The following is a 28000-nucleotide window of genomic DNA, read 5'->3' as shown; positions in this document are numbered from 1 at the left end:
TCAGTCCAGACACGGTGGCACAGAGTGACTGGATGCACGTGACGCAGGACGTGAGCGAGAAATCGAACCCGGTTCAGGGGAATCGGATTCTCGAACTTCCGCTAGGCGTGATATGCTCTTGTTACTAAGAACGCGCGGACATTTAGCGGACCAGTTAGTTGATTTTCGGTTCGCTGTATGCTCCTGTAAGTTTCGAAACGCCTTTGAAGGTAACGTCTCCAGATGGTTGCTTGTATCTTGAGGGGACGTGGGTCTATTTGCTTCGTTCCAGGTTTCGTAGTACTCGGAGTACGAGTTCCGATAATCAGATTTAAACTCCTGTGGAGTTATGGCAGGTGTTGAATCGACAGTTATTATGTTATCTTCATTAGAACTGATAGTAACATTCGACTCTAAATCTTCCTGGAGAATCTTTAAGGCAGCTGCATGAAGCTTCTCCAAGGGCAAATTGCGGAACAATCTACCCTTCTTTTTCATTAATAAACTAAGTACTAACTCTTCGGCAAGTTTTTCATTGCCAACTCCTGATACAGGAGATGCGGAGGATGCGGAAGACGATAAACTTTCGATACCAGATGAAGACTGATGTCTGATTGGCAGTGATAAGCGATCTCTTCGATCGGTGGCAGTGTTCGATATACTGGAATTATCCTCGAAAGATGATTCTTTGCAATTAATCAAAGTCGGATGACATGAGCTTTTAGTATGTCCATAATTCTGCTTGCTACATTCTACTGATTGCGTTTGTTGGACTTCATCGTCTTCGCTATCACCATTATTACTTTCGTCCTGCAAAAGTTTGAATAATCTGGAATGTGTCGCCGCTCGCTGGTAACGTGTCATTTTTCGCATTTCGGGGAAACATTCCGAATCCGTTTCCACTTCTGATATATGTTTGCTTATATCCGACGTAACGCCAGAATCATCTTCCGCTTCGGATTCGTCACAAACCTGTTTCTGTACTAGTGTAGGTATCGAATGGTTTGTGGAATCGCCAAGTTTTTGTCGTTTAGAGGTTTCAGGCTGTGTATTTGAGGACTGAATTTCGAAAATCGATATTCGATCTCGCACTGAGAGCTTTTTATCATCCGTTTTAGCAATATCAGTAAGTTTGTTTAAAATGCTGTTACACTTGTGATCTACCTTTTCTAAAGTCGGTACAGTTTTCAAAACAACATTAAGTGCATTCTCTTTAACTGCTGCCTGCGACATACTCTGATCTTGTTGCGTCTCACTAGCCTCTAAATCGGATTCCTCTTTCGAAGTATTAGTTGTCTCATATTCTTCACTGTCGTCTTCGCTTTCATCTTCAGAACTTTCCTCTTCCATATTATCGATTGTGTCTTCCTTAAGTTTACTACCGCTTGGAGAATTACCGCTATGTTCTTCCTGACCTATTGTTCGCATTTTGCTCCAGGTACTAGCGTTATTATTTTCATCCAAATTTATATCCTCCCTATCAGTGTCGATGCTATGTTTTCGCTTGTTAAACAAGTCGTGAACTACTCTTTCGTTTTCGCATTGCCAAAATTGTATTGAATCCTTTTTGTGTTCATTGGTGCATTGTTTTAAGAAAGTCTCTACGTTTTCGTCAGCCTTCCATAGATCGATTGCCTCCGTTGGCCCGTTTTCGTTATTCCAGAAATCAGTCTCGCCATCATCATTATTCTCCCCATTACACCCACCATCACGATCAATGCTAACCTCACGGCTACTCCAAAATTCTCTCGAGTATGGTCTGCTCTGTCGGCTAAATTCGTCCTCTTCTCCTATTTGACTCCAAAAGTCTATTTCTTCTTCGTCATTTTGAGTGACGTCTTCGGTTGCATCTTTCTGTTCCTTATCATCTTCAGATTGTTCTGCCGAACAAAAAGTTTCGCTACTTGTCGTTGCTTTTGTTTTCAGCGGTAAAGAAACGGATACTGACACTTGCGTATCTTCCTCATAGTCTAGTGAGAATTTTTGAGCGTGTTTCTTCCCTGCTGTATTGTCAACTTCATCCATCGATTTACTACTTGACGAGGGAATAGTGATAGTGACTGTTACATCTGCATGAGTATTATTGTTAACCGTCTCGACCGTGGAGCCTTTCACGTTTTGACGATTATCTTCATCGCCATCTGTATCTTCTTCACTTTCACTACTTACTTCCTCTTCTTCTTCCTCTTCCTCCTCTTCTTCCTCTTCACCGGATCCGTGTGCGATGTTGTTGAGATTTCCTGCTGTGGCATATGCTGCGTTATTTAGCTCTTCTTTGTCTAGTTTCTTAAGCGTGTTACGATCAGCATTGTTTCGAATATTACTGGGACTCTCCTTCGTGTCAAATAGTTCATTCGCAGCCTTCTTTTCGATATTCACTCCTTTAATATCCGTATCATCCTCCTCCTCCTCTGCATTGCTTTCATCCTCTGACTCTGACTCATAACTTTCCTCTGACTCATTAGAACCATTATCAAGATTTATTTCTTCAATGTCATTTTTCTTTAGCGTATCGTATTCATCCTCAAGATGATCTATGTCGTCATCCGTTTGATTCCCATTGCTGGTATTTGCTAGTGGTTCGTGGTTGTCCATATCGAGATCATTTGCCAGTGTAGATGAGCAATCGCTTAACGTGGAACTATTGCTGCAAATACTTTCCCTTCGGCTAGGGTTAACTGAACACGTATAGTTGCTTTCCTCTTCGAATATTACGCTCAGCTGGTGGGGCAAATGCTCCGGTGGATTATTGTCACATCCTACTGTTTCCTCGTCTTCGCTTTCCTCATTGGAGTCTTCTTCCTCACTGTCAGCCAGTTCATTAGAATTACTTGGTTCATTTTCTAGCTGTTTTTCTTCTGGAGTATCGATTTTTCTCATTGCACCTTCCCCATCCGAATCCGAACAGACGGACTTGGGGGGAGGTGTCGCCAGAGTACTCTCTTCAAAAGTACGATACCTTTCATTCAGTGGGCTGCTGGGCGAACATCGGACTATTGAGCCTTCGTCCGGTGGAAAGAAAGCTTCCGGCGAGGAACTAAAGTTGGCCAATCGTTCCGACAGACGCTGCAAGCTGCTCTGGGATCGAGTTAGTGGATGTGGTCGGTTGTTAAGTTCGCTCAGAATGGACTCAACGTCGGAGGTGTCCTCGGGAGTTGGTGTGACTACGATTCGCGGCGGTGGTGTCGTGATGATGTAAGTATGAGTCGGTGAATCCGAAGCGATGTTTTCACAGTAGGCGAATTGTGGGTGCCCTATCTGATAATATGGTGGAGGCGTACAGGGTGAGCATGGTTCTTGAGGGTAGTAAAAGTGATGTGGTGACATGTAACCCGCGTAGTAGGCACCGCGCTCGTAGTGACCATGTGGTGGTAATGGAGGGGGTGGAAGAGGAGGATAGTAGTAACCGGGTGCATGATGAGGTGCTGGTTGCAATGGAGGATGGGGATAGTATTGCGGATTACCAGGATCATAATAATGCCAATTTGGATTACAACAATAGTGAGGTTGAGGTGGATATGGATATGGTGAGTATCGGACTTCGCCGCTGCACGGTAAATTTTGATTACCTTCAGTGTCAGAGGAATTTGTATCGGCTGTAGAAAGAAACGATAAATGAGAGAAAAAAATCATCGCGATTGTGAAATCATGTACCAATGAGAGAGAAAAAAGGGATTTAATGAACTTCATAGTCGGGGAATGTTGAGCTTAGTGAACAGCAAATTGGAAATTATTTATACCGCTAAAATGTTTTTTTATAGTTGTCATTATCTATTGACTAAAAGCAACTGAATAAACAAATGTATGTTATGAAACTTTGACATATAGCAGCGTCCGCTATTATTGACAATATTATGCCTCGGTTTCTCACAATGTTCTGTTCATTTTTTTCTTCAACACAAGCCTGATGCTAAATTGATCAACCATTACTAATAAACGTACTGAAGTGGATTTTAAGATTGTATCGGGAGGCAAACGTGTCAATTGGATAAATGTTGTTATTGGATTCAAAATAATACAATGTTTTTGATAGGATAGAATTAGCTAGTACAGTTATTTGTTCATAGACTGGAATTATTAAACAACTAACAGTTGTAGAAACTTGCTCTATTATAACACAATTGATCTTATAAATGAAAATCTACTTTAGTTTCAATGGTTTGTGTATCGAGAGGTTTAACTTTGCGTTGGATTATGTTACCGAAATATGAAAAAAGGACTTACCGGGAGCGTCTGATTGTGTCATTGCTTGTAGTATTTTGAACGATCGGCTAGGGATAGCACTTCCAGTATATTTTTTAGGTTCTTCCACTTTTTGTTCACTGGGGGGCACATATTGTTGCGGTTGATCATCTTCTGCAATAATTTTTTTAACATATATGTTTAACGTCTACTGTTTTCGTAATATTTAAGTGTCTCAAGATAAATGATAGTCTTAGCCTTCGCAGATGACCTCGGCGTCATTTCTAGAATCCTGGGCGGCGGAAGCAATCTACCCCAGACTAAAAACGGAGGCTAGGAGGATCGGGTTACAAACCAATGCGTCAAAAATTAAATATAAGGTAGGAAGAGGCTCCAGAGAAAGCAATGTTCGCCCGGACAGCGACTGGTTGACACTGACGATGAACTAGAAGCAGGGAATCAAAGATCACGACGAACGCACAAGAGACAACGATATTGTCCTTAGTTCAAAATGTTGCGGCAATGTATGATGAAAGTTTGTCACTATTGCATGGAAATTAGGACAATGACAAGTTATCGTAACTGTTTATCGTGGATACAGATGTTTCATGATAACTATGTTGTTGCCTGCGAAAAAGACACACTGCTGTATGCAATACGTGTTGTACGCAACAAAAGCAATCCTAGTCATGTCACACTGTGTCGGCAGCGGCAGTGTTTAGTAGTTATCAAGGTAACGTTGGTAACTTTTGTACGCCAGACTTTAGGTCAAAGCAAGCTAATCTTTTTCTTAAGGTTTTTGTTGTTTGTCTCTTTTGTTCAAGTTGCTGATAAAGTATTGTCTTTATCCAGCCGACTTCCGACAAACATATATTTTATTGTATACCTGCATCAGCAACAACAAGCACTTGTGAGAGCGAGTGTGTATCAAAATATTTTCTCCAAAAGTTGTACTTCTCACTGTTGTTAAGGGACATTCATTTGTCCTATTATTGCCTTATCATGATACATTCTGGTTGCTACGTTTGTTTTTTTTATAGGCAGAGAGTAACTGGTTTATCGCTCTCCGTTTTTGTCGTTTATTTCTGCGTATGAACAATGATATTTTGATTCCCTGCTCAACAGACGCATTTCCTTGTTGATCGTCTCTTAATCTATCACGTGATTCTGCATTATGCTTATCACTACAAAGTCCGAAGTGCCACTGCTGTGGCAAAACTCGACCTTTTTACCATGGATGTTCCGAACCTTTTCTCCTTTGCGTCAGAGATTACCTGCAGAGCTACCATGTTGAGATTACGGGGTTCAAGCTGTTCGAGCAGAACCCGTTGCCAACTCCGAAATTTAGCGAACTGCCAACTGCTCTACGCATTTGAGATAGTATCTTTGCTTACGGGACATACGTGCACTTGCGTGTGTTGCGGACTATTTTTGGTGGAGTACAAACGGATAGCAGAGAGTGGCGTAGACGTATGAACCACGAGCTGCAGGCACTACTTGGAGAGATTCCCATCGTACATCTGGCTAAAAGTGAGACTGGTGGGTCGGCCACGTCGCAAGGGTACCAGACAAGTGTGCAGTGAAATCCGTTCTCTTCAAGGACTCGAATCCGTCATCAGGAATAGAGGGATCCAACGTGCTAGATGGTTCGACCATGTTGAAACCGACTGTCGAGACGCTCAACGAATTGCCGATGAGTAGCCCAGGATCGACTAGAGTGGAAAAGAATTCTTGTTACAACAAGAGCCATCGGAGTCAGCGTTTTGATTCTCATAATTTGAATCTGTTCAAAAGAATGGACCTGCTTAGTTAATGAGAACCAGTTTGGGTCACGAATGACCCAAAACTGGTTAAAGTGACTATAATCTAAAACAAAAACAAAAAAAGGAGAAAGTTTGCAGTTTTGTGAAATGCAGCATGAAATGACTTGGTTAGTCAGCAATGAACATGGAACATTTCCAAGATTTTTGATGGTTTTAAGCAGCTAGGAAGAAATCGTACATGACGTGCTGCATACTAGCTGTATTGGCTCCAACAAGTGTTCGTTTAAAGTTATGGCGAAAGATTTGAACTTAATTGTATTTTCACAATTGTAGACTTTTGATTGATTCATATGAATCATGTTGAGTGCCACTTGGCTCGACTGGCCAATTATAGAAGTCAAGCTCGATACGATTGTGACGAGTAATTCGACTGACAAGGAAACATCACTATCGGTCACAGGCTTAGAACTTAACGATATACACCATAGTGCAGCCCTGTCGATCCAGAACTTCACTGCACTGCTCGTATAGGTGTAGCCTATGGAACTTTTTTGAGAAAACTTAACTTGAAATTTGTATGGCAATAAAACTCAATGGAGGCGCATGGTACATTGTGAATCCTGAACCCTTGATGAACAGAACGAAAAAAAATGATATTGTTTGAAAAAGGATGATTTTATTATGCAACAAGCGTTTCTAAAATCACTTTTTTGTCCACCTGGAAGTGTTATTAAACTTTTCTCCTCGTTACGCTACACTTTCCATGTTATTTTATGCCGCGCTTCCCATTAAACGGAACTCTGTAGTTTAAAAGTGCGACTGCACAGTACTACGATCGTTTGATCGCGAATGCAACATACTGAAATCACTGTCGTAAGAAAGAGCAAAACAGGCAATTAGCATTAGGGTATATAATACAGACTTGGCTGCCAGGCACAATATTAATTTAAATAATCTCTGATTTAAGGCATGGGTTGTATTTGTAATAAATCGTAAAAATAAAAAATAAGAAAACTTATCCAATTTAATTCTACTATGTGTATTTTATTCAATGACAGATACGTATTTCGCCTACGACTTGCAGGCTTCCTCAGTGTCTGTTTTCGACTTAGTTCGAAAACAGACACTGAGGAAGCCTGCAAGTCGTAGGCGAAATACGTATCTGTCATTGAATAAAATACACATAGTAGAATTAAATTGGATAAGTTTTCTTATTTTTTATTTTTAGGTTTCGTATTCTACTAAGACGCTCCAAAAACTTCAGTCAATAAATCGTAGTTTATGGTACAGTGGACCCCCGTTCGTTTGAACGATTCCTCATGCAAACTAACGGGGTTACTTTTTAATTTGAACAACTGGTAACCCGAAATATACTGAAACCTGTGTGAACTGGCCGCCCTGCTCTTTGTTATTGTTTTGGTGGTTTGTTTTTGTTGACAGTTGCAAGTGCGAATATTGCATTTTCCGATCGGATTTCTCTCTTAATCGTTAGGAAAACGAAATGTGAAACAGATTAAACACGCTAGGTCAGTATAAACGAATCGTGTTTATGTGCACCGTCTGCATAAACAAATGATGTCATGTTGAGAATGACATTTGAACCATTTTTAATTTGCACGTCGTGCAAACCAACGGGGTTCAAATTAAAAAGTGTTCAGATTAAAAATGGTCAAACGAACGGGGGTCCACGGTACACTGCTGTCGCTGCAATTTAAACACCTTTCTATGTTCGAGCACATCACTGAAGCAATAGTGTAGCTCACAAAGAGAACATCTCTAAAAGCAAAAATTCGTACAAGATTCTTTTTCGCATGATGCGTTCTGCAGTGCAGTTTCATGTGAGACACGTCAGCTGAGCGAGACTCCTTGCCTGCAAATAATATTCCGCTTTCTGGACTTTCGTTGAATGTTATCAATGTGAGCGATGCTATGATCCAAAAAGTCATCTCCGAGATGATGCTGTTCACCTCCGTTGGACCGGACGGGATACCTGTTATTCTCAAGAAATGCACCACAGGTTTGCTTACTCTTCCTCCTCAAGCAACAATGTGAGTTTTATTGTACTCTTATGATGGTCTTCAAGACCAGTTTTGGTCTTAAAGGCTATCATAAGAGTGTAATAAAACCCAAATTGTTACTTGGGTCGTCATCTTTACAATTTGTCTTTAACGGCGTTTATGTTTCCGGATCATAAAAAGGCAAAAAAAAGGACATCTATAATTATCGAGGTATCGCCGCTTTGTGTGCGGCATCCAAGCTATCCGAAATAGTAATTTTGAGATCAGTGTTCTACCATTGTAAGCAACTCATCGACGGTTCTCAACATGGATTCATGCCACATCGATCTACCACGACGAATCTCCTTTCATTTACTACTTATGCTACGGATACCATGTCTAGGTGTTTCCAAACGAATACAATCTACATCGACCAGAGTATTCCACAAGGCTATATTCGTGCTATACGTCAATGATGTAAATTTTTCTCTATGTGGACTCAGGCTTTCCTTTGCTGATGATCTTAAGATCTATCTCGCGGTCAAAAAAGTAGAAGACGCTATGTTCCTGCAACAGCAACTGAAGGGCTTTTCTTGATGGTGTAACGACGATAATCTAGGGTCTAGGCAGTAAACTAATTAAAAGAGAGTTCTGCATCAACAACTTGGGAGTTCTGCTTGACTCACAGCTCACCTACAAGTAGCAAGCACATCAGCTACATCATTGCTAAAGCATCCCGCAGTCTTGGCCTAATCATGAGAGCTGCGAAAAGCTTCACCGATACATTGCTTGAAGAATTTGTACTGCGCGCTTGTCCATTCGATGCTGGTATATTGCTGGGTGGTCTGGAATTCCCATTATCTCAACGGCGTTAGATAAAATACAACACAGATTCGCCCTCCGTCGCCTGCCATGGAACAACCCGCTCCAGCTACCAAGACTCGAAGCGCGCTTGATGCTAATTGGACTGAACACCCTAGCAACCAGGAGAAATCTGTGTCGAGCAATCCTTGTAGTTGATATCCTGAAGATGTGGGCCGATTGCCCATGGCTTCTCAACCATATTAGCCTACGAGCTCAACCACGATCTCTTCCTCCGAGTACCGTTACGAAGGACAAATTATACAGCAAAGGAGCCATCGTCGGGCTACAACGAGTATTCAACCAAGTGTCAGCTGGGTAGGACTATTCGCAGGAACACTGACAGCCATTCATAGCAATGGGCCTATCTTGGCAAGGCGGAAAATGTTTAATAAAACACAAAACGTTTGGAAGTTTGGAGCATAAAAATGATCATAAACTTTGTTTCTTGCTGTTTTATACATGATACTTGACAAAGAAAAACAAAGAAGAAAGCTTTGTTTGGTTATCTAGCAGCAAACGTATTGTAAATATTGTTGAAAGTTTGTCCCAATTATGCCATATTATCTAGTTAAATAGAGAGAAAATTCCATCCGATTTCCGGTATCGTAAACGAATAACTTGTACCGCAATTAACAAATTATTACGAGGGGACAAGTTTAATAACACTTCCAGTTGGACGAAAAAGAAATTTTAGAAACGCTTGTTGCATAATAAAATGATTCTTTTTCAAACAATATCATTTTCTTTTCGTTCTGTTCATCAAGGGTTCATAATTCACAATGTACCATGCGCCTCCATTGAGTTTTATTGCCATACAAATTTCAAGTCAAGTTTTCTCAAAAAAGTTTCATAGGCTACACCTATACGAGCAGTGCAGTGAAGTTCTGGATCGACAGGGCTACACTATGGTGTATCTCGTTAAGTTCAAAGCCTGTGACCGATAGTGATGTTTCCTTGTGAGTCGAGCCGACTTGCTCAACTCGCCTTACATAATAAGACCCTTATCACCTATTTTGAGACACTCTGTAAAAATAGGCGATGAAATAAATCATATCTTACCTGATTCACTAAAATTGCCACGATTTTGCACAAACATTTGTTTGGGACGATTCACTGAGCCTGAAATTATGTCAAAATGTTACAAATTCACCAAATAATGGAATAATTTAGCCAAACCAAGAATAGCACATAAGTCAACATTGTTAGGATAAAAAACAATCATGAGTTATCAAGCATGCAGAGCAAATAAATGGCTTTCGATTGGGCATCTGTGACACTGACTGGCATCCATTACCAGACGTTGAAAAGTCTAGGGTTTCATCCAAAAGGATGGTACCATATGAACTGAAGTTTGAAATGCATATCGAACGATAAAAAATTGGTTTTCATATTGATTTGTTACCGATGACAAACCCTGGATTAACGATGGCAACACGAAGCTCAAGAAATCGTACGTGAAGACCGTTAATCCAGGAAATACGGAAGGATGGTAAAGCAGAATATACATGGATTCAACTCAATAAATTTTAAACAAACATGTTGTTTGATAGCTGTAGGTCATCGAAAGTAACTCCCAAAAAGCGTAATTATTTAACGTAAAATTAAACAAAACCGTTCAAAGCTAAGAAACACTTGAAATGGTAGGCAAAAATGTCGTACCAGCATTGCTCGGACATGAAGGCTGCCCGCCATCGGTCATGTTTTGCAGATACCGGAACGCCTTCGAAGGTATCGCGGCTCCTCGATATCGAGGGTCTTCCTCGTTATGGAGATATACTTCTCCATCGACTAGTAATAGTGATAGTAGTAAGGTGGTAGCAACAATTTGGTTAGATTGTGTAGCCCAGTAATTTGGAAATATATTTACCTTGGGTTTTGACTCGATTAAGCATGGCTTTATCTTCGTCGTTTAGCTGCATCCGCTTGAGTTGATTATCCGCTGAATTGCGCTGTTGTTCGTTACCGGGCGTCGAAGGTTTCGATTTAGCCTCACCTTCTTCCATCGTGTCTGTTATCTGTTGAAGCACTCTAAACGACCGAGACTGATTTGGTGTAGTCGCACCATTCCACGACTGTGGATTGTTACTGCTTCGTGGATCACTGAAAAAGTCAGATATTTTAGCTGCAGCGAAACCATTGACTAACATAATTAGAGGGTTTAGAGTATGTAGATAGTGATTCAGTGACATGCCAATGTTTAGCCGAATTAAAATGCGTCTAAAGATGAAGTAACGCTTCAACTTTTGCTTTAAATCGTTTGATAAAATTTGCTTTATCAATCATGGACCATATGAGTGAAGTCATTCTATTTAGCAGATATTGCAAAATGAAAAAAGTATAGTTATCAAGAATAATATGTGTAACATTAAATGAAACACAGAGCTGGGTACAAAAGAAGTTCTCCTGATGTTATTATTTCGTAGAATGTGTTATGCAAAAATATAGTGAAAAAAACCGCAAGACAAAATAGGTAAATGCCGATACAAAACAACAAAAGAACAAAAATGTAACACGAAGCAGCAAAAGTAAGTTGCTTCTCGCTGGCCGTCGCTATACCTGAGTCTATTTTTAAGGAAACGAAGCTTTGCTTCTAGCGGGATGTCGTGAATGATATATCTATGATCACCACTGTGTATTGGTAATTGGGCAATAGTCATTTCGCGGATCGAAGAAGAAAAAGAAAGCGCAGAACGAAAGAAAGTTGGTTAATAGTCGAGCTCTATACTACAGTAGGCTTGCAGAGTAGTAAGGAGCCAACAAGCAAGATACTAGATCGGAAGCGTTGGTTGCTGAAGATCGTACCTTTGAATGATCGCAGGCGTTTGCGATAGAGGTCCGCGGAGGTTCGTCGCACTAGCTTCATTCTCCGAATCTTCAACCTTGATCGGTACAATGCGTACGCTTGCTGGCTGTTGTTGTTGTTGTTGAGTAGGCGTTTGTTGCTGCATTCGCTGTTGCTGTTGTTGTTGTTGTTGTTGTTGTTGCATCATTTGTTGATATTGTTGTTGCTGATACTGCTGAGACGGTGGTGGTTGGTAGTGTTGATGATGCTGCTGGTAAATAACATGCTGTGGTGATGGTGGCGGATACGTTATGTTGTTGTAGCCTTGATTTACAAAGTGATTTGGATTGGTAAACATTGCAGTGGGTGTTGTATATCCTGTAACAAATTAGTATGGCTTAGAAAGACTGAATCATACTATTAGTGGTTCCTCTGGACTTACCGCTATGTGGTACCGGGTAACCGACTGTGATTGGAGACTGAACGTTGCTGTATTGTGGTCCCGGACTGTAATATGGTGGCGGTGCGTAACTTGGTGCGGAAGCCGGTGCTTTGACAGGCGATTGCTCAATTTGTATCGGTATGATGCGTTCCTAGAAATAGAAGAAATATGGTAACCTGCCAACATTTCAATTTAATGTAGCCTACCTTTTGTGACGCAATCGGTTGGGGTGAATACATTTGATTTTGCACATACACTGGAGTTTGTGGATAGCTCCGGTTAATCGGCATTGTGGCTGCGGACTGTTGCGTAACGGGGGCTGATTTGGATGCTGGAGATTGCAGCTGTATATAGTGTGTTTGTGGTACTGCTTGGGATTCGCTAGCTTGTGGCGATATCTCTGGTGTGGTCAATGGAGCGGATTTGACTGTGCTGGGAGTGGCTGCAGCAACCGTTTCCGATGTTTTGGAAGATGATTCTTTAAGGTTAGAAGTAGACACCCGTGATTTTGAGTCAGGAAAATCAGGGTCTTCTTTATGAACCCATTCGGGTTGTTCTTTTACACTATTCTGGCGAGATGACATCCATGGTGGACTTGTTTGATTGAGGAGAGTTTGCTTGCTGTTAGCAAATACTTCATGAGCTGGTGGAATATAGAGTGAACCTAAGGCTTGAGGGGCCGGTTTCTGTGCTGTAGGCGGTTTTACACCGGTAGCCCCAGAATTGCTTGTGCTGTTGTTATATCTGGTGTTAGTGCCATTGATTGTTGGTGAAGGTGTTGATGATGGTGAAACCTGCTGTTTAGAAGAATGTTCTTTGTCCTGTTGTGGTGTTTCAGAGGAGCTGATAGATGGATCGGATAGTGGGTGTGACACTTTTATGGGTGTTATTGGGGGTGGAAGACTGGCTGGAATTGGACTCTGACTATAGACAGGGGGTGTCTTGATAGACGACACCCGTGAACCGTTTTCGAGCAATTTAGTTAAATTGGATGGGCTTGGTGATCGTTTCTTTGGTGATTCAATCGGAGCTGTGAGTTCTTCTGTACGGTTCTGTGTGTTTTTGGCGACTGAAATGACGAAATAATGGATGTTAATAACAATTTACATTTAGATGAACCGAAAATGCATTTTATGATGTTTACCTTCATCGTCTGTTTCTCTATTGCTGTGAAACAATGTTTGGGGTGGTCGATTAGGCATTTCATTGAGTTTCTCATTGCGATACTCTTCGATCCAGAAGTCGTTCTTTGGCTGAGGTCTTGGTGCCTTCCGAAGACTCGCCATTGGATTAGGTGGAATTTTGATTTCTGGTCTACAACCCATTGGAGGAGGCTCAAAAACCTTTGGCCTTGCAGTCTTTTTCTCTGAAGACGATGCTGACGGGGGCGGTGGAGGTGGCGGTGCTGGGGCACCATTACCATTTGTCTGGCCCGGTGGCGACAACTTAGCCATACTGGGTGGAGGTGGTGGTGGAGGTGCAGGTGGTTCATTAGGAAATACCTGGAAAGGCATACCCATGGCGGCGGCTCCTAATGTTGCCGCAGGTGATACTGCTATCTGACCATTACCGTTACTGTTATTACTACTACTACCATTATTCTAATTACCGGAACAGTTTTAATAAGTCTTTGTTTAATTATAATCAATTTGTTAAACCACTTACCTGTGCTAATGGCGAAACTTTCGGTTGTCCTGCTACTCCCTCCGACTGTGCGTTGCGCGATATTCGCTTAGCCATGCGCGGTGACTTAATTTGTGACAGGTCGATTCCACCTGGTGTGTAGGTGAAGGGTTGTTTGTCCCGACGCATCATGGCATTCTGAACGCATGCCGGAGGTTCTGCTGGCAGTTGTGCCTGTATTCGTCGTGCTGAACTGCCGATTGTGGACTGCGGTGGGCCTCCGTAGCTGAAGGAGAGGAAAGAAACAAAAAAAAAAGATTTGTAGAAATGACACTGCCGCTTGAAAGATGTATCGTAAATCAATGTTGACGGCGACAACTGACGAGTGGTTGCGTAGCTCGAGAATTACGTGTGTTTTGGCTAACTTACTATCGATCATCAGAAATATGACTGTTTTAGCGTCAGTGATCTACTTTTTACTGTTAGATAGGGCAAGGATGAACGTGTGATGCGCATAATCTAGGTGATATTAATAAATACAAAGTGTATTGAGTCAAAAAACTTCAAGGTACACGTCTGAATGGAATGTATGTAATCAATGGTGACGTAGGACATTATTGCATTTGCATTTATAAATACTGCTACGCATGGTATATGTTTAACTTTTTTAGATAGAACACTCAAAAATTTGAAAAGAGTTTTTGTTTAAGAAAGTAGGGTAATAATTTATTTCGGACAGAACACTACGCGTATATATTTGGGACATTTGCGGCAAAATTGAATGGAAATGTCCAAGATATATACGTCTAACGCGCTCTGTCCAAATTAGATTAATCAACCTAATAAATAATAAAATCCTGACATACATGTATCAAATTCTTGGCAAAGTGTGAATTCAAAGTAGTAATTAAAAGAATTCAATTCATATACATACAGTGAAGTGCAAAAAAAAGAAATATAAAAAAAAAACTTTTGACCAACTCCCGGTACTTTCTTCAGCGATATTTTTTTAACTAATTAACTCTATAATTGCTTTATACGCTTTATAGAATTCTGTATAGTTGAGGTACTGTAGTCAAAACGAAGATTAAAAAACGCGTTTATTGTTATTACATTATTTCTTTTACACAGAAATTTTTAGAAAACAACTCTCAATCGTTTTGTCTACATTTTGCGGTTACACTCTTTTGAAAAGTTGGTACTGAATGTCACAACAGCATTTTTAACTCAAAATTTGGAAAAAATATTTGAATGTACTTACGTGATAATGTGAGATTTATGAATAAAAGAAGAGACTTCACTTTCATTGGTTGAAACACGAATAAATAAATGTAACATTGACATGTAACACAATTTCCTGTTTACCACAACTTCCAACAGTGTTATATTTTAAGAAGTTGTAATATGTATAATAGAAAATGTAATGTGGCTATTATTCGTATTTATAAACACACCATTGAAACATCATTTTCTCTTCCTTCTTTTTATAATAAATCTATCGAAAACTGATGTGCAAAGTTTTTAAATAGAATCAGTTTAAAATAAAACGACTTACCGAACCATGTGGGTGTGCTGCGATGGAACACATTTGGACCGATTGGGTCAATAAACACATAGTATAATTTGTTGCGAACCCGCGCTGAAGGCAAAATTGAACGGAGAAAAAATAAGATTTCCCTCGATTCCATATTTTGCAAAAAATCGTGTTATAAATATATGTACCTAAACTAAATGAATCCAATTGAGAGTGTTAGATATTTTGCTAGGCCTCTCTTTCAAATTAAATTCTAAAAATATTAGTGATGCAAGCGAGGGATCGCACCACATGGACCGTGGGAAAAATTTATAATCAAAACTTTCTAGTCGGTTCTTGACAGTGCGTTTTTCGTCAATTTAAACCAGCGACAGCTTGTGTTTTGTAACCTCAGAGGAGAGGTCATTGTTTCGCCGTTAGGATGTATGTATTAGAGCAGGAGAATTTCTTGAAGCTCTAAAACACGTGTTCGCATAAAAAATGCGGTATTTCGGTGGTCAGTGTCGGTTATTACTCCTTTAACACTGAAACCGGTGCGGGTCGGCATTCGTTTGACACAAACCGTAATTCTGTTAGCAATTAGAGACGTTTATCACTTCAATGCAACCGGATGTTTCAAGCTTACTTTTGTTTATCCGAAATATGTCACAACATCTTAGTCGAAGTGATTTTTCACCTATCTGGAAACAATATTTTGTGCATCCTTGAGAGACCATTAGCAGATCAGTGCGTCATGTAGGTAGGCGTTTTTCCCAATAAACAACGTCAAAAAGTCTGAGTCAATATCTTTGGGACTCAGGAGAAGAAAAAAAAAACTATCTACTTTAACAAGTGGGAACGAATGATTTATGTATCGACTCAACAGAAATGGGAGAATTGCTTCAACTACTTGTTTTGTCTACCGACGAGTTTTGCGTCTCAAAGCTCTGAGCGATATTCACTGAAATTAGCCGCGTCTCATTAATGTTTATAAAAATAGGATCACCTTTGAGGTGCATCCACCTTACGTTATTCGATGCGGCGTGGTTCCGAATGTCGTGTAAAGTAGCCAGCTGTATTGCAATTCATTTCACTAGGTAATAGCTCGAATAGACGGTACTAAGGTTTATTAAATAGTTTTTCGTATGGTTTTGGAGCACGCTGCAAGGTTTATTCAAAAGAATCTGATTTGATTTACCTGATCTAGATGGAAGGAATATATGATGTAACCTATATTATGATTTATTTTATTTTCATAAGTAGTTTTTTTGGATTAACATAACACTTCAGCGAAAAACACATTTCATTTGCATCTTTATTTACATTTCTATGCATTACTTATAAGCACCAACAGAGTTATAACTGAAAAACTAACGTTTAACAACGACACATGTTCGGTCTATAGTTTCTCTGTCGTAACACAGGAATTAAAAATAATGCTATTTTGATAATTAAATAAGAGAAACTCAAAAACAAAAAAAAATGTTCATTAAATTCGTACAAACAAATAAAATTGATAGAAAATTTTCCTTCGGGTAGAACATAGTTTTTCCAACTTTTCTTTGAAGAATTCATCGCTATTAAAAATTTTGTACAACATTTTCTCAGATAATATTTTTTCTGTATTTCTGAGAATATGGTTACAATTTCCCTTGCGGTTCAACCATGGACCATAATTTTGAAAAATTCTCAGTTCATACATACATTGAGAGAGGTAATTTGCAGAAAAATTAACATTTCGTAATCTAAATATCCGCGGGCTTTCGAGCTTTGCGGATTATTTTAACCATATTTTGCACACAATCTAATCTAATAAGATGTAGGTAGGAACAACCTAAGTCATTTAATTGACGTCAAGTCGTTTGATGAATGTTCCTAAGAAGAGATGAAAAAATTATGGCTTTGAAAAATAAATCCATCGAAAGTAAAAGTTCAAACGATGATGATGTAATGTAAATATACATATTTGAATAGTGCGTGTTTCACGTAATAAGCTCTAAAGCACGTCTTGCTGTGGTGCCATGATACGTACTGCCAGAAGACTGTATCGAAAAGCTGTTACATCTTATGCATCATGCAATATTAATTAGTAAAATGCGGTATGTGCTCTTATCGACTTGCGAGCTACTTGTAAACATGTCGAAATGCATTAACTTATCAAAAGCGATATTCGAAGTTTCGAGTTAGACTTTTTTAGTTGATGTTACAAAGCGAAATGCGGAGGGTATTTGTCGAAGTGGAAGGTTTCAACCTAGTGCTGTTTAGTTTAAAATTGTATTTATTATAACAAAAATATTTCATGGCTAATTCATAGAAAATCAGAGGGGTTGTGTACAAGACACGACCGCATATATAGGTGACGCAGGACTACGTAAGTCTCTTTGTAGTGATAGTAGCATGTATTCATGGTTGTAATCATTCGATTCTTCATGTATACATGCTATATGCAACATATATACATGCTACATGCGTTGTATGTAACATTTATCAAAGTAGTAACAGTGCATACGTTCAATTCTCAAAAGATTGTGCATTTGAAAGCAATTTAACAAAATCAAGAACATAAACTATTGCTTTCCTGCTACCTTACTGAAATTAAAGATTGTTTTTATTATCCATGGTTTCCCACGTTGAAAGGATTTTACCAATTCAATCCTATTTCATCAACAGCACATCTTTTCACTACACTTCTAATGAAACGGCAAGCATGCGTATTCATACAGAGTCGTATTATAACCGAATACTACAGCTGTAGCACATTTTTCCAACACAGATATCAAATTCGCCAAGGTTTAATCGTCTCGCAGTAAAGAATTTGCGATCTGTTGGGACAACGAACTTGTGTCATTTTTCTGGCACACTAACACAGACATCAAATTGGACTAGGTTTAATCGCGTTCGTAAGAAATCTGTTGGCACGAGGGGGCTCTGTCACTCTCTCTGGCGTACTTCCCAAGCAAGGACATCAAAATGATCTAGGTTGAACCGCGGTGTTAAGAAATCTTGTTAAAATGAGGAAACTTTGTCACTTGTTTTGGCTTACTTCCCAAGCACAGATATCAAATTGGTATAGGTTTAAATCATCGTAAAGAATCTTCCAACCAATCACGAAGCGAGAATTCTGGTAAAACATAGGTTTATTATTTTCAATTTTTCAATAGTTCAACATCAATAATCCATACTTTTCTTCATTTGTGTCAATTCTTAGAAGATTTTCCGATCGATAGGCGTAAGAATATTGAAAATCGATCGGAAAACCGCTGAGCTATTAGCGCTCAAAACCTTTCATTTTTCGTGACGCTCGCATTTTTCGATTTTTTGGAATGACACCCTATCTCAAAACTTGCCGTAAGACGTAGTCCTACGTCAAAAAGTAGTACAGTCAAGTCCTATTTTATGCAAACGATACGTCGCGTGAGTCAAAACCGCATAAATTCCGAAACTCGCGTAAAAAACGCATAAAAATACCTCGTGAATTCCAAAACTACGCATAAATCTTGACTCGCTAGCTGATTGCCCGATCTTACTCGGGATTCCTTTGTCTTTCAGTCACTTGTACATCTGTGATTGTAACGTAAATTCTCATAATGCAAGAATCAAAACCCTTTTTCTTCATTTAAATGTGTTTACTCGACACAAAGCCTTTTTTATTTTCTCGAAGTCTAGCTTGGTATAGTCCAATAAGTGTGAAAAAATGTTAAAAATAGGGGCAAATGAGCAAAATGGGGCTCTTCACGATGGCAAACAGGGAAGGGGTAGGCACCACGAGATTTCCCGAAATTTTTTATATAAGATCATCTATATTTTATCAGCCTGCAGGCCTTATCTTAATTGCGTCTGTTTTTTCGCTCGTTTTTGTTCATAGTGCGTTATAGGGGTATGAGGTGGGACCATCATCATCATCATCATCATCATCAAGTTTGGTAGAAAACGGTCAAGGCGTTCTGGCGTTATACCGCAACATACAAAAACAAATAAAAATTCAACATTGTGTAAAAACCGAAAATCGCGCAAAAAATACCGCTTAAATTCCAAATTCGCGTAAAAAATCGCGTAAATTCCGAAATTTGCATAAAAGAATCGCATGAATTCCGAAATTCGCGTAAAAAACTGCATAAAAAGTGATTTCAATGTATATGAAAAAGCTGGAAAAAGGGCGTTTTTGTCTCGACTATTTTTAATTGGAATGAATTTTTGGTGATATGTTGTATATGCAAGGATTTATTTCCTGTTTAACAAATTTCTTTCGTAAACAGTAACTTTTTAGAATGGCGTAGGGTGACTTATTTATTTTGGACAGGCGTTACGCGCACTCTATTTTGGACATTTACGGTAAAATCAAATGAAAATGTTCAAAATAGTGTGCGCGTAATGTCTGTCCACAATAGATAGATCACCCTAGTTAGGAATGAGATGTATGTTTAAAGAAATTGTATTTTTAAAGCTACTCATTTGATCAAAATGACACCAGAGGAAAAGTTGTGGGAAATTAAGTGTATTTTCGAAAAAAAATTCCACTGAAACAAAAAAAAAAGCAAAATTATGGTAAAAATCGTAAAATATGATTTTTTTCAAAACTAACCCCTCCGATTTGTTTAATTTTTTTTAAAGATAGCTCAAATTATGCCCTAAAATCTAGTGAAGAGCTGCTTATGGACACTCTTTTTGATTTTTTTGAAAAACCTTTGAAATTTGACCATTTTTGAAAATATTTTTACAAAAGTATAAATCATTAACTAGCGTTATCAATCATACGAAAAACTGAAACGCTGGCGTGTTAGGATGTTTGTTGTCCTTGAGTACCACTTTATTCCGTAACGGCAGCACGCGAAATCCGGCCAAAATAGCACAGGAAGCATGCGTTTTTCCTGCTACTCCATCCAGAAAATTTCCTAGTTGACGTGAAAATGTTGCTTTCCAAGTCATGGGTGCAGATAGCCTGCTAACCAAATATCCCAAGTAAAAATTTTCAAGCCACTGAATTTTATGAAGGTTTTATTGCGGTATTAATTATTCATTACCTCTGGTTTTATTGTGGTACTGCGCAATACCAAGAGGATACGAGTCTAAACACACTTAAAGCTAGCTAGAAAACAATAACTCAACTCATTTAGTTTTTACCAGAGCGAAAAGCGAAAAGCTTTGTTAAATTATGACGGTGGCTGTCAAGCAGCGAAAGCTTAATCGGTTTTATTGCTGCTTTCAGCAGAGCGTGATACGACTACTTGAGCTTATAACCTGATTCCTTTAGAGGTTATGAAAACATTCTGAGGAGTGGGCCACTTGGTCAGAAAGCAGTTTTATAGCAGTCATCAGAAAGTTCTGGTGGAGCTCATAGTTTTATAAGCGGTTTTATGAAATTGGTCATGAAAACCACTATACGAACGTAATAAAACTTGGAACTGTTACTTGGGATTTCTCTTAGCGAACTTCGGTAGTTTCATATCGTTGAAAATGTCTGCCAACTTCCTCCTTTCGGTTACCCTATGAATCTCTTACCTAGGAAGTCTGCCATAATGTAGGTTTCATTTTTTATCATCACGCAATCGAATTTCTTCTGCCTCGTCGTGTTCAGCTTCCGGAATTGTTTTTTTTGCCGTATTATTCTATTTATGGTCGTGACTTGGGTCACTATTTTCTTATAAGCTGATAATCCGTCCCGTGTTTGGACAGAAGGTACAGTGGTAGAGCACGTTATTCACATGGGAACGCCAGTGGACAAAATTTGAGTCAGTTCAATTAACAAAACTTTATTTGAGATGTCCATCTCAAAGTAAAAAGAGTAAGAAAATACAAACAGGGCATTACAAACAAAAATTAAGATGACGTATAGAGTTTTTATACTTCGATTATCTTCCGTAAAACACGCGACAGAAAAAGCATCGAAAACTTTTCGATTCACTCTTTATGCCCAATGACGTAAGGTAATAGATTATAATGTAGATCAGTAGGTGTGTCGATCAACTTCTTTAGCGAAAGGTATGACTGTTGCTTATTGCAGTTCGTTATTATTAGTAGGTACTTCCTTTACATCTATCATACCATGTCAATGAATATCTACATTGAAGTTTGGTAGTTATTTGGGGAAAGGCTCTCCAGTCCAATTGATTTTTAAGAAAGTGTGAAAGGTGTGTTCCAATTGATTCCAAAAACAAAATCAATCAATCAATCAATCAATTGGGATCAAATTACTACCTTTTTCCATTTCTATAATAATTTACAAACCTATTTGTATTTTCAACATATTACGTACTGTGAACTAATGTTATTTTATTGCAATTCTAGTACGTGCCCTATCTATTTAAATGAGATATAACTAGGTACACAATCTCATTTAACTATGTGTAAAATGATGCGTTCGAAATTATGATACGACAGAAAATTTCACTTTATTAAATGAGCTACTCCTCGTTCATAAACATTCCAGTCTCGAACTTGTTTACCGTCTTGTCTGCTCCAATGTACTCTAAAGGTGATGCCGAATCAATCGTTACCAGATTATCTCCAAGAGCGGTTCGCGACCGTCGATACTGTGAATGCTGTTGCACCAATTACATGCCCATTACTACCCGCTGCTGGCTGGGGCTAGCTGCTGGGACCGAGACGATGCGAGATGAGAAGTTCAGTGATGCACCATTATTTAAATATAGTTTGGCTTACTCATGGGAAAAGTATTTCAGAATAAAACATCTCCGAGCGGCACCACTGGGCACCTTCTGCGATGGACCCATCTGAGACCGGCTGCAACGACCGGTTTGTTTTTGTTTTTGTTACTTTTTTGTGCGGACGTATTTAATCGTCAAGGGAAGTGTGGATAATTTTATTAGGTCTGATCTTGAACCTTCTGAATATGGTGCGTCCGAATCAGCAGGGTGCACAAAACAAGAGCACGTTGATGGGATATTTCAAAGTTTGACTAAATTCTTTGGTATATGTTAAAATGGGCTGGTACCGAATGGCCGAAACACAAATGGCCGAATCACGAATGGCCGAAATCCAAATGGCCGAATTTCAATAACAGTCACAGAAGGCCGAATCACGAAAAGCCGAATCACAAATGGCCGAATCACGAATGGCCGAATCACGAATGGCCGAATCACGAAAGGCCGAAATTTTTCTGAGCGCCTAAATAACTACTCAATAAAAAACCATGAATTGACAAGTAGTTAATAAATAACTTTAATCAAACAAAAAACAAACTACTACTATTAAACAAACAAAACATGCTTTACGAACGCCTTTGTTTAGCGCTTAATAAAAGTGCAACTGCGTTAACAAAATTTTTGCTGCTCATTTTGTGAGCATTAACACATTTCGACTAGATTTTTTCGTCTATTTCTCGGCGCGAATTCGGAACATCGCCCTGAAGAATTCTAAGGATGTTCCCCTCTATCGCCTTTTGCTCCACCCGCAGCTTTGTGATGATCCTGGTCATTGACAGGTGATGGGAACCAACAATTGTTGTCCATCGTTGGTGTTATGCTTCCAAGCTGTTTGTGGTCCGCGATAGCTTGTCAATGACAGGCTTAAAATTTGACCACAGAGTGGGGTAAACATTGGTCTATTGTTCCGGTTCCTCCCACTTATGTAAGTATTTCGAAAATATGTAAGGAAATTATTCAATTCTTCAGGCATCGTTCCTTCCATCGCGTCGTACGCCTCCTGTATCAGATTTTGCGGCACAAAAGACAAAGCCTAGAATTTTTATTACATTATAAAAACATCAAATAAAAGTACTTTATCAACAAACCTGCAGCCGTTTTACCACCATGAATATGTCTGTGTTGGTCGAGTAATGTTGTTTTAGCCCGCGTATATTTAATTGTTTTATCATATTTTGTGTGAAATGAAAAAAGCATAAGAAGCATTCCGTTTCTGCTTGTTTTTATTGAATAGTATCCCATCAATGGAAAGCATTTCGGTTTTACTCTCTGCGACAACACAATTTTAACGACAGGTGCATTTTCTTCGTTGCTGAAACCAGCAACATCGCTGAAACCAGCAATCGCCGGATGCACTCATTTTTCACAGGACAACTACCAACCACCGTGCGGAAAGCAAACCGTGTTCAACAACAATGGACACAACTGTTGGCTTTGCTATGTGCGGTCAACAAAGATGGACACGGCGGGATATTAAATGAAATATTTCGGCCGATTTAGTAATAGGGTAATAAACTTGTAGTTTACTGCATTTACTTCTTTATGAAAATCCATGACAGTAAGAATAAGATAACAATTATAAGCATAATATAATATAATATAAGCATATTATAATATAGGCATACATCTACGAAAGATAATTTTTATACTGGTTTTTACCTCATATTTCTTGATTATAAATACATCTTCATTATAAGGTGCGAGACGTATTTACCGTGTTAGTAGCAAATGTTTCCTAGATGATTCAGGGCGAGACGGCCGTAGGCCGCGAGTGTGCGCCGGTGACCCGCCGTCGGAAGCGCCGGCCACTGCGGGGGGGCAGCCCCCCCGCAGAAACCACTACTATTTAGGTGCATGCATTTTGCTAGGTTTACTGTCTATTAGGGATTATCCCTTAGTTAAGTCCGAACGAGCGGCAGCGAGTAAGGACAGCATGTACCCAACGTTTGCGCAGGTTGAAGGCTATGAATATTTTCGGTCGAATATGACATTCGGCCATTCGTGTTTCGGCCATTTGTGATTCGGCCATTCGTGATTCGGCCTTTTGTGATTCGGCCATTTGGTATATTATGCCATTCATTATTTCAGCCATTTGTGTTTCGGCCATTCGTGATTCGGCCATTTGTGTTTCGGCCATTCGTAGGTAATCCGTTAAAATTTGCGTTGAATAAATTTTCGTTTGACATCATTTCAGACTAATAACAATTGAGTTTTCAATTTTGAGTTTATTTATTGAGAAAGACGAAATTTTTCCTTTTATTTTTACTAGTCAAATAGTAGAAGTACAAGTAAATGTTTGGTCTTACTAATTCTCAAATTCTTCTAAGACGCTCCCAGTTAGCCACGAGGTACGATACTGGTCTAGTCAGACAGTAGTCGTATGTTCGAATCTCGATTTGGAGGGAGAGTTTGTTAGAGTCAATAGAATGGTAGCACTAGTAGACTAACTATTGGTTGCGAACGGAATATGCACCGAAACTTCGGTTTGGTTGCATTTTACTAAGCGGTTCATGACAATCTAAAAAATGCCAATTCCGGTGTTGACGTAAGGTTTTGCCTTTCTACTATATGAAAATATAGTATAAAGGTATAGGAATCACTGGAAAAACCGAAAATCGAAAGAAAGTTTAGCGGGACGAGTGTCATATACCATTCGACTCAGTTTCGAAAACTGAGCATTTTCTGTGTGTGTGTGTGTGTGTGTGTGTGTGTGTGTGTGTGCGTGTGTGTGTGCGTGTGTGTGTGCGTGTGTGTGTGTGTGTGTGTGTGTGTGTGTGTGTGTGTGTGTGTGTGTGTGTGTGTGTGTGTGTGTGTGTGTGTGTGTGTGTGTGTGTGTGTGTGTGTGTGTGTGTGTGTGTGTGTGTGTGTGTGTGTGTGTGTGTGTGTGGAACGCTTTTGATTGAGCCAACATTTCTCGGAGCTGGCTGGACCGATTTTAATGATCTTAGTGTCAAATGAAAGGTCTAGGTGTCCCATTGTTCGCTATTTAATTTCATACTGATCGGACTTTTAGTTCAAAAGTTATGTATAAAAATACGAAAAATATGGGACTTCATTATCTCATAGGTTCCTTAACCGAGTTGAACCAAATTGATTGCATCTGAAAGGGAAGTCATTCAGAACCTCAACTTCCAGATTTCATGACGAATGGGCTTGTGGTTTGAAAATTACATAAAGAAATGTGAAAAAAATGTATTTAAAACAGTTTTTTGTTGCATATAATCATTAATTCAAAGGGAAACATCCTACAATTTATTATCATTTGAAAGTTACTGTTGAGATCTATCAAACGAAACCAAGTTACTGAAAATCGGACGATTTATTCAAAAGTTATTCAAATTTTAACACTAAAGCGCCGTATATTAAACCGTTAAAATGTATAAAATCAAAATAAATTAATCAAGGGTCGATTGTATTCAATGAATGTGTTATGTATGTATATGTATGCATGCATGCGTGTATGTATGTATGTATGTATGTTTGCGTGTATGTATGTATATGCGATTTGTAATTTTAGAATTTGCATAGAAATATAAGAAGAGTGAGAAACATTTCAATTGTCATTTTCTCTATTTGCCGTTACTCGCAATCGGACGAGCAAAGCAAAAAGCGAAGAAAAGTATTTGATTTAATCATATAGGTATAGTGGTGTATAGGATTGAAAATACTAATGAGTTGATTTTTTTTTAAATAAATATGGGTCCACTCATACCAGCAACAATAAAAAGCGCCGAAAATTATATAGATCATATTTCCCATCCTCAAGCATGTTTATGGCGCAGCTTTTGTTTCTTTGATCTCATCGTTTCCTAAAACATCTAACGGGCAATATCGTATAAACGATACGATCAAGCTATTTTTTCATTAAAGTTTATTCAAAAGAAACTAAACAAAAGAAACTAAAGAAGTTTTTATTTTCATGCAAAAATAATTGACTGAAAGAGCGCCAACCTAGAAATAGTCCAATTTCTCTTTTTCGTTTTTCATATCTAATTCTCTACTCAGTTATTTTTTCAAATTCAGATATTCTTTTTGGATAAGGATTTTGAAAAATAAGGAACGGATATTTAAAAATATCAAGTTAATTATAGATGTTCCTGAGAAATTAAAATATAATTATTGCGGCAGTAGAAAGGCTAGGTCACACCGCTAGGTGGATTAATGCGGGTTTTTTTATTACAAACGACAATGCTTTTGCTTTTGGTTAATATTCAAAATTCCCGTACATAAAGTTTTGCCTCATTCTTTATGAGATCGTAAGACTGGCTATTAACTTATCACACGTTTCAGATCTTCAATAAATGTGTATCTACAATCGCAACGGACTAGCCAAATTCATCTCACGATAAAATCTTTTTTTTAATGTTCCGATCAGAGAGGTACGGCGGCGTAAGCGTACGTGATAGTACTGATAACATAAATTGAAAAAATAGATTTTGGTTTAACAACTAGCATCGACGTTTGAGAAACTGTGTTAATAATTATTGATTAAGTTGGTTTTCATAAACCAAATTTTTATAATATATTTTCTTATAATTTTCTATATAGTTCGTTGAATTCTTTTTTTCTGATTTAGAAATTAAGAGCGATCAAGATAAAAAATAGCAATTGAGAAGCGATGTTAGGAACGTTAGGCATAATAATTTTAAAACAAAATAGTTAAAACTTAACTTTGAAACAATACTTTCAATTGCAGGTAGGCAAGGAATGTATCCAGATATGTGACACTGATCATTTTGTTTCTAAAATTATTTGATCATTTCACCTAAAAATCTATTTTATAACTAGAATAGAGCTGACATTGTTGTTTGTATGTGTCAATGTCAATAGACGAAGAAAGAAATTCTTTATTAAGCATTAAATCATTAGAATGTAATCTCACGGTTTACTCAACTTGGAGCGACATTGTAAACCGTCGCTTCACAGGAAATAGGAATGTGATGAGTATTTTAACCTTCGAGTGGAGTGTCTGAGATGCTACAGAATAATAGACAGAGGCGACACCTCATTATCAAGCAATGGACTGGGAGCAAAGAGGTTACGTATAATTTCATTAAATATGGTAGATTTATCGCTTAGGATGCCTTTTGTGAGCTATGGTGGTCTCCAGGGCTTCATGTTCTTTGTTCATCGATTTAATTTGTTTTACCAAAGCACCCTAGCCTAGCCTAGCAAAATTTGAAATAGTTACGTATATGGAGCTTTTCACTATCTTCAAAGCTGCTGAATTAAGTATTGCTTTATCTTTTGTATTTTGTAAATAATGCTTAGCGAAAAATAAATAAAATAAAATAAGTAAAATCGGTGCACAATGAGTATGACAACCCAACTAGTAAAAATAGTATAAAATGAGTCTCCATTCCATATTCAAATTTAATAAATTGTATATCAATAACTGAATTTTTGATATCTTGTGGGAAAAATATGTGAAACGTGTATCTTTTTGATTATATTATTTTTATTTATTTGACCGTACCACCTCAGCCAAAAAAAAAACAAATTGAAAATGTTATGTACGGAAGACTTATAGAGCTTATCATTATCTACTATATTGCTACGCTATTTTATTACGTACTCCCAGTTTACACTGAGTAATACACAAAGTGCGCTCTTTGTACACTAATAGGTGTAAAAGGAAGTACACCGTGAATGCAAAAGATAGAGCAATGTTTAGTTTAGTAATTTTGTAGATAGTAATTAGGTCTTCAAATACACCATAAATAACATTTTCAAATTTTGCTTGATTGATGTGGTACAGCTAAATAAGTAAAATCAGTCCACAAAGAGCTGGATTGAAAGTTTACAGTATAGAGAAGAGTTGAAAATGATAAACAGTTTATTTATATTTAGAATCGAACTAGTTTTTGTTGTTGAAATAAATGCTTTCGTTTCTGTCAATTGATAAGCACCTTTAACAGGACAATTGATTAGCATTAACAATCTGACCTTGTGTAATAAACGTTAGCCCATAGTGTTGCGTCAGCGCATTGGTGAATCAATATTTCTTTTCACTTTCTATATATGAAGCGAACCTTCTTCGAATTTCTGACTCACTTCTACCACGATTAATAATAAAACTGCAGCAAGAGCAGGATCAATGACCAAATTGTTACTCACTTGTCTACGAAGTCGAATCCTTTGTCTTCCTTCACCATGTACGCTGGATACGATTGCAATATTTCATTTGCTTTGC

At 38.4% G+C, this 28000-nt stretch overlaps 1 protein-coding gene across 1 annotated transcript; it reads right to left on the bottom strand.

Moving 5' to 3' along the window:
- On the bottom strand, positions 1 to 28000 carry LOC128740309 (uncharacterized). The gene is made up of 13 exons (XM_053835847.1): positions 27925 to 28000; positions 13675 to 13918; positions 13154 to 13610; positions 12216 to 13078; positions 12010 to 12160; positions 11588 to 11945; positions 11342 to 11413; positions 10653 to 10885; positions 10445 to 10573; positions 9845 to 9904; positions 4204 to 4335; positions 2310 to 3575; positions 1 to 2183 (listed from the first exon to the last, which is right to left on the bottom strand). Exons 1-13 carry the CDS (start codon positions 27960 to 27962, stop codon positions 1 to 3), a joined length of 6186 nt encoding a protein of 2061 aa, XP_053691822.1. The 5' UTR covers positions 27963 to 28000.

Source organism: Sabethes cyaneus, chromosome 3 (genome assembly GCF_943734655.1).
Source record: "Sabethes cyaneus chromosome 3, idSabCyanKW18_F2, whole genome shotgun sequence".
NCBI lineage: Eukaryota > Metazoa > Arthropoda > Insecta > Diptera > Culicidae > Sabethes > Sabethes cyaneus.
The sequence above is the reverse complement of the archived record's forward strand: the minus strand, read 5'-3'. Positions and strand labels throughout refer to the sequence as shown.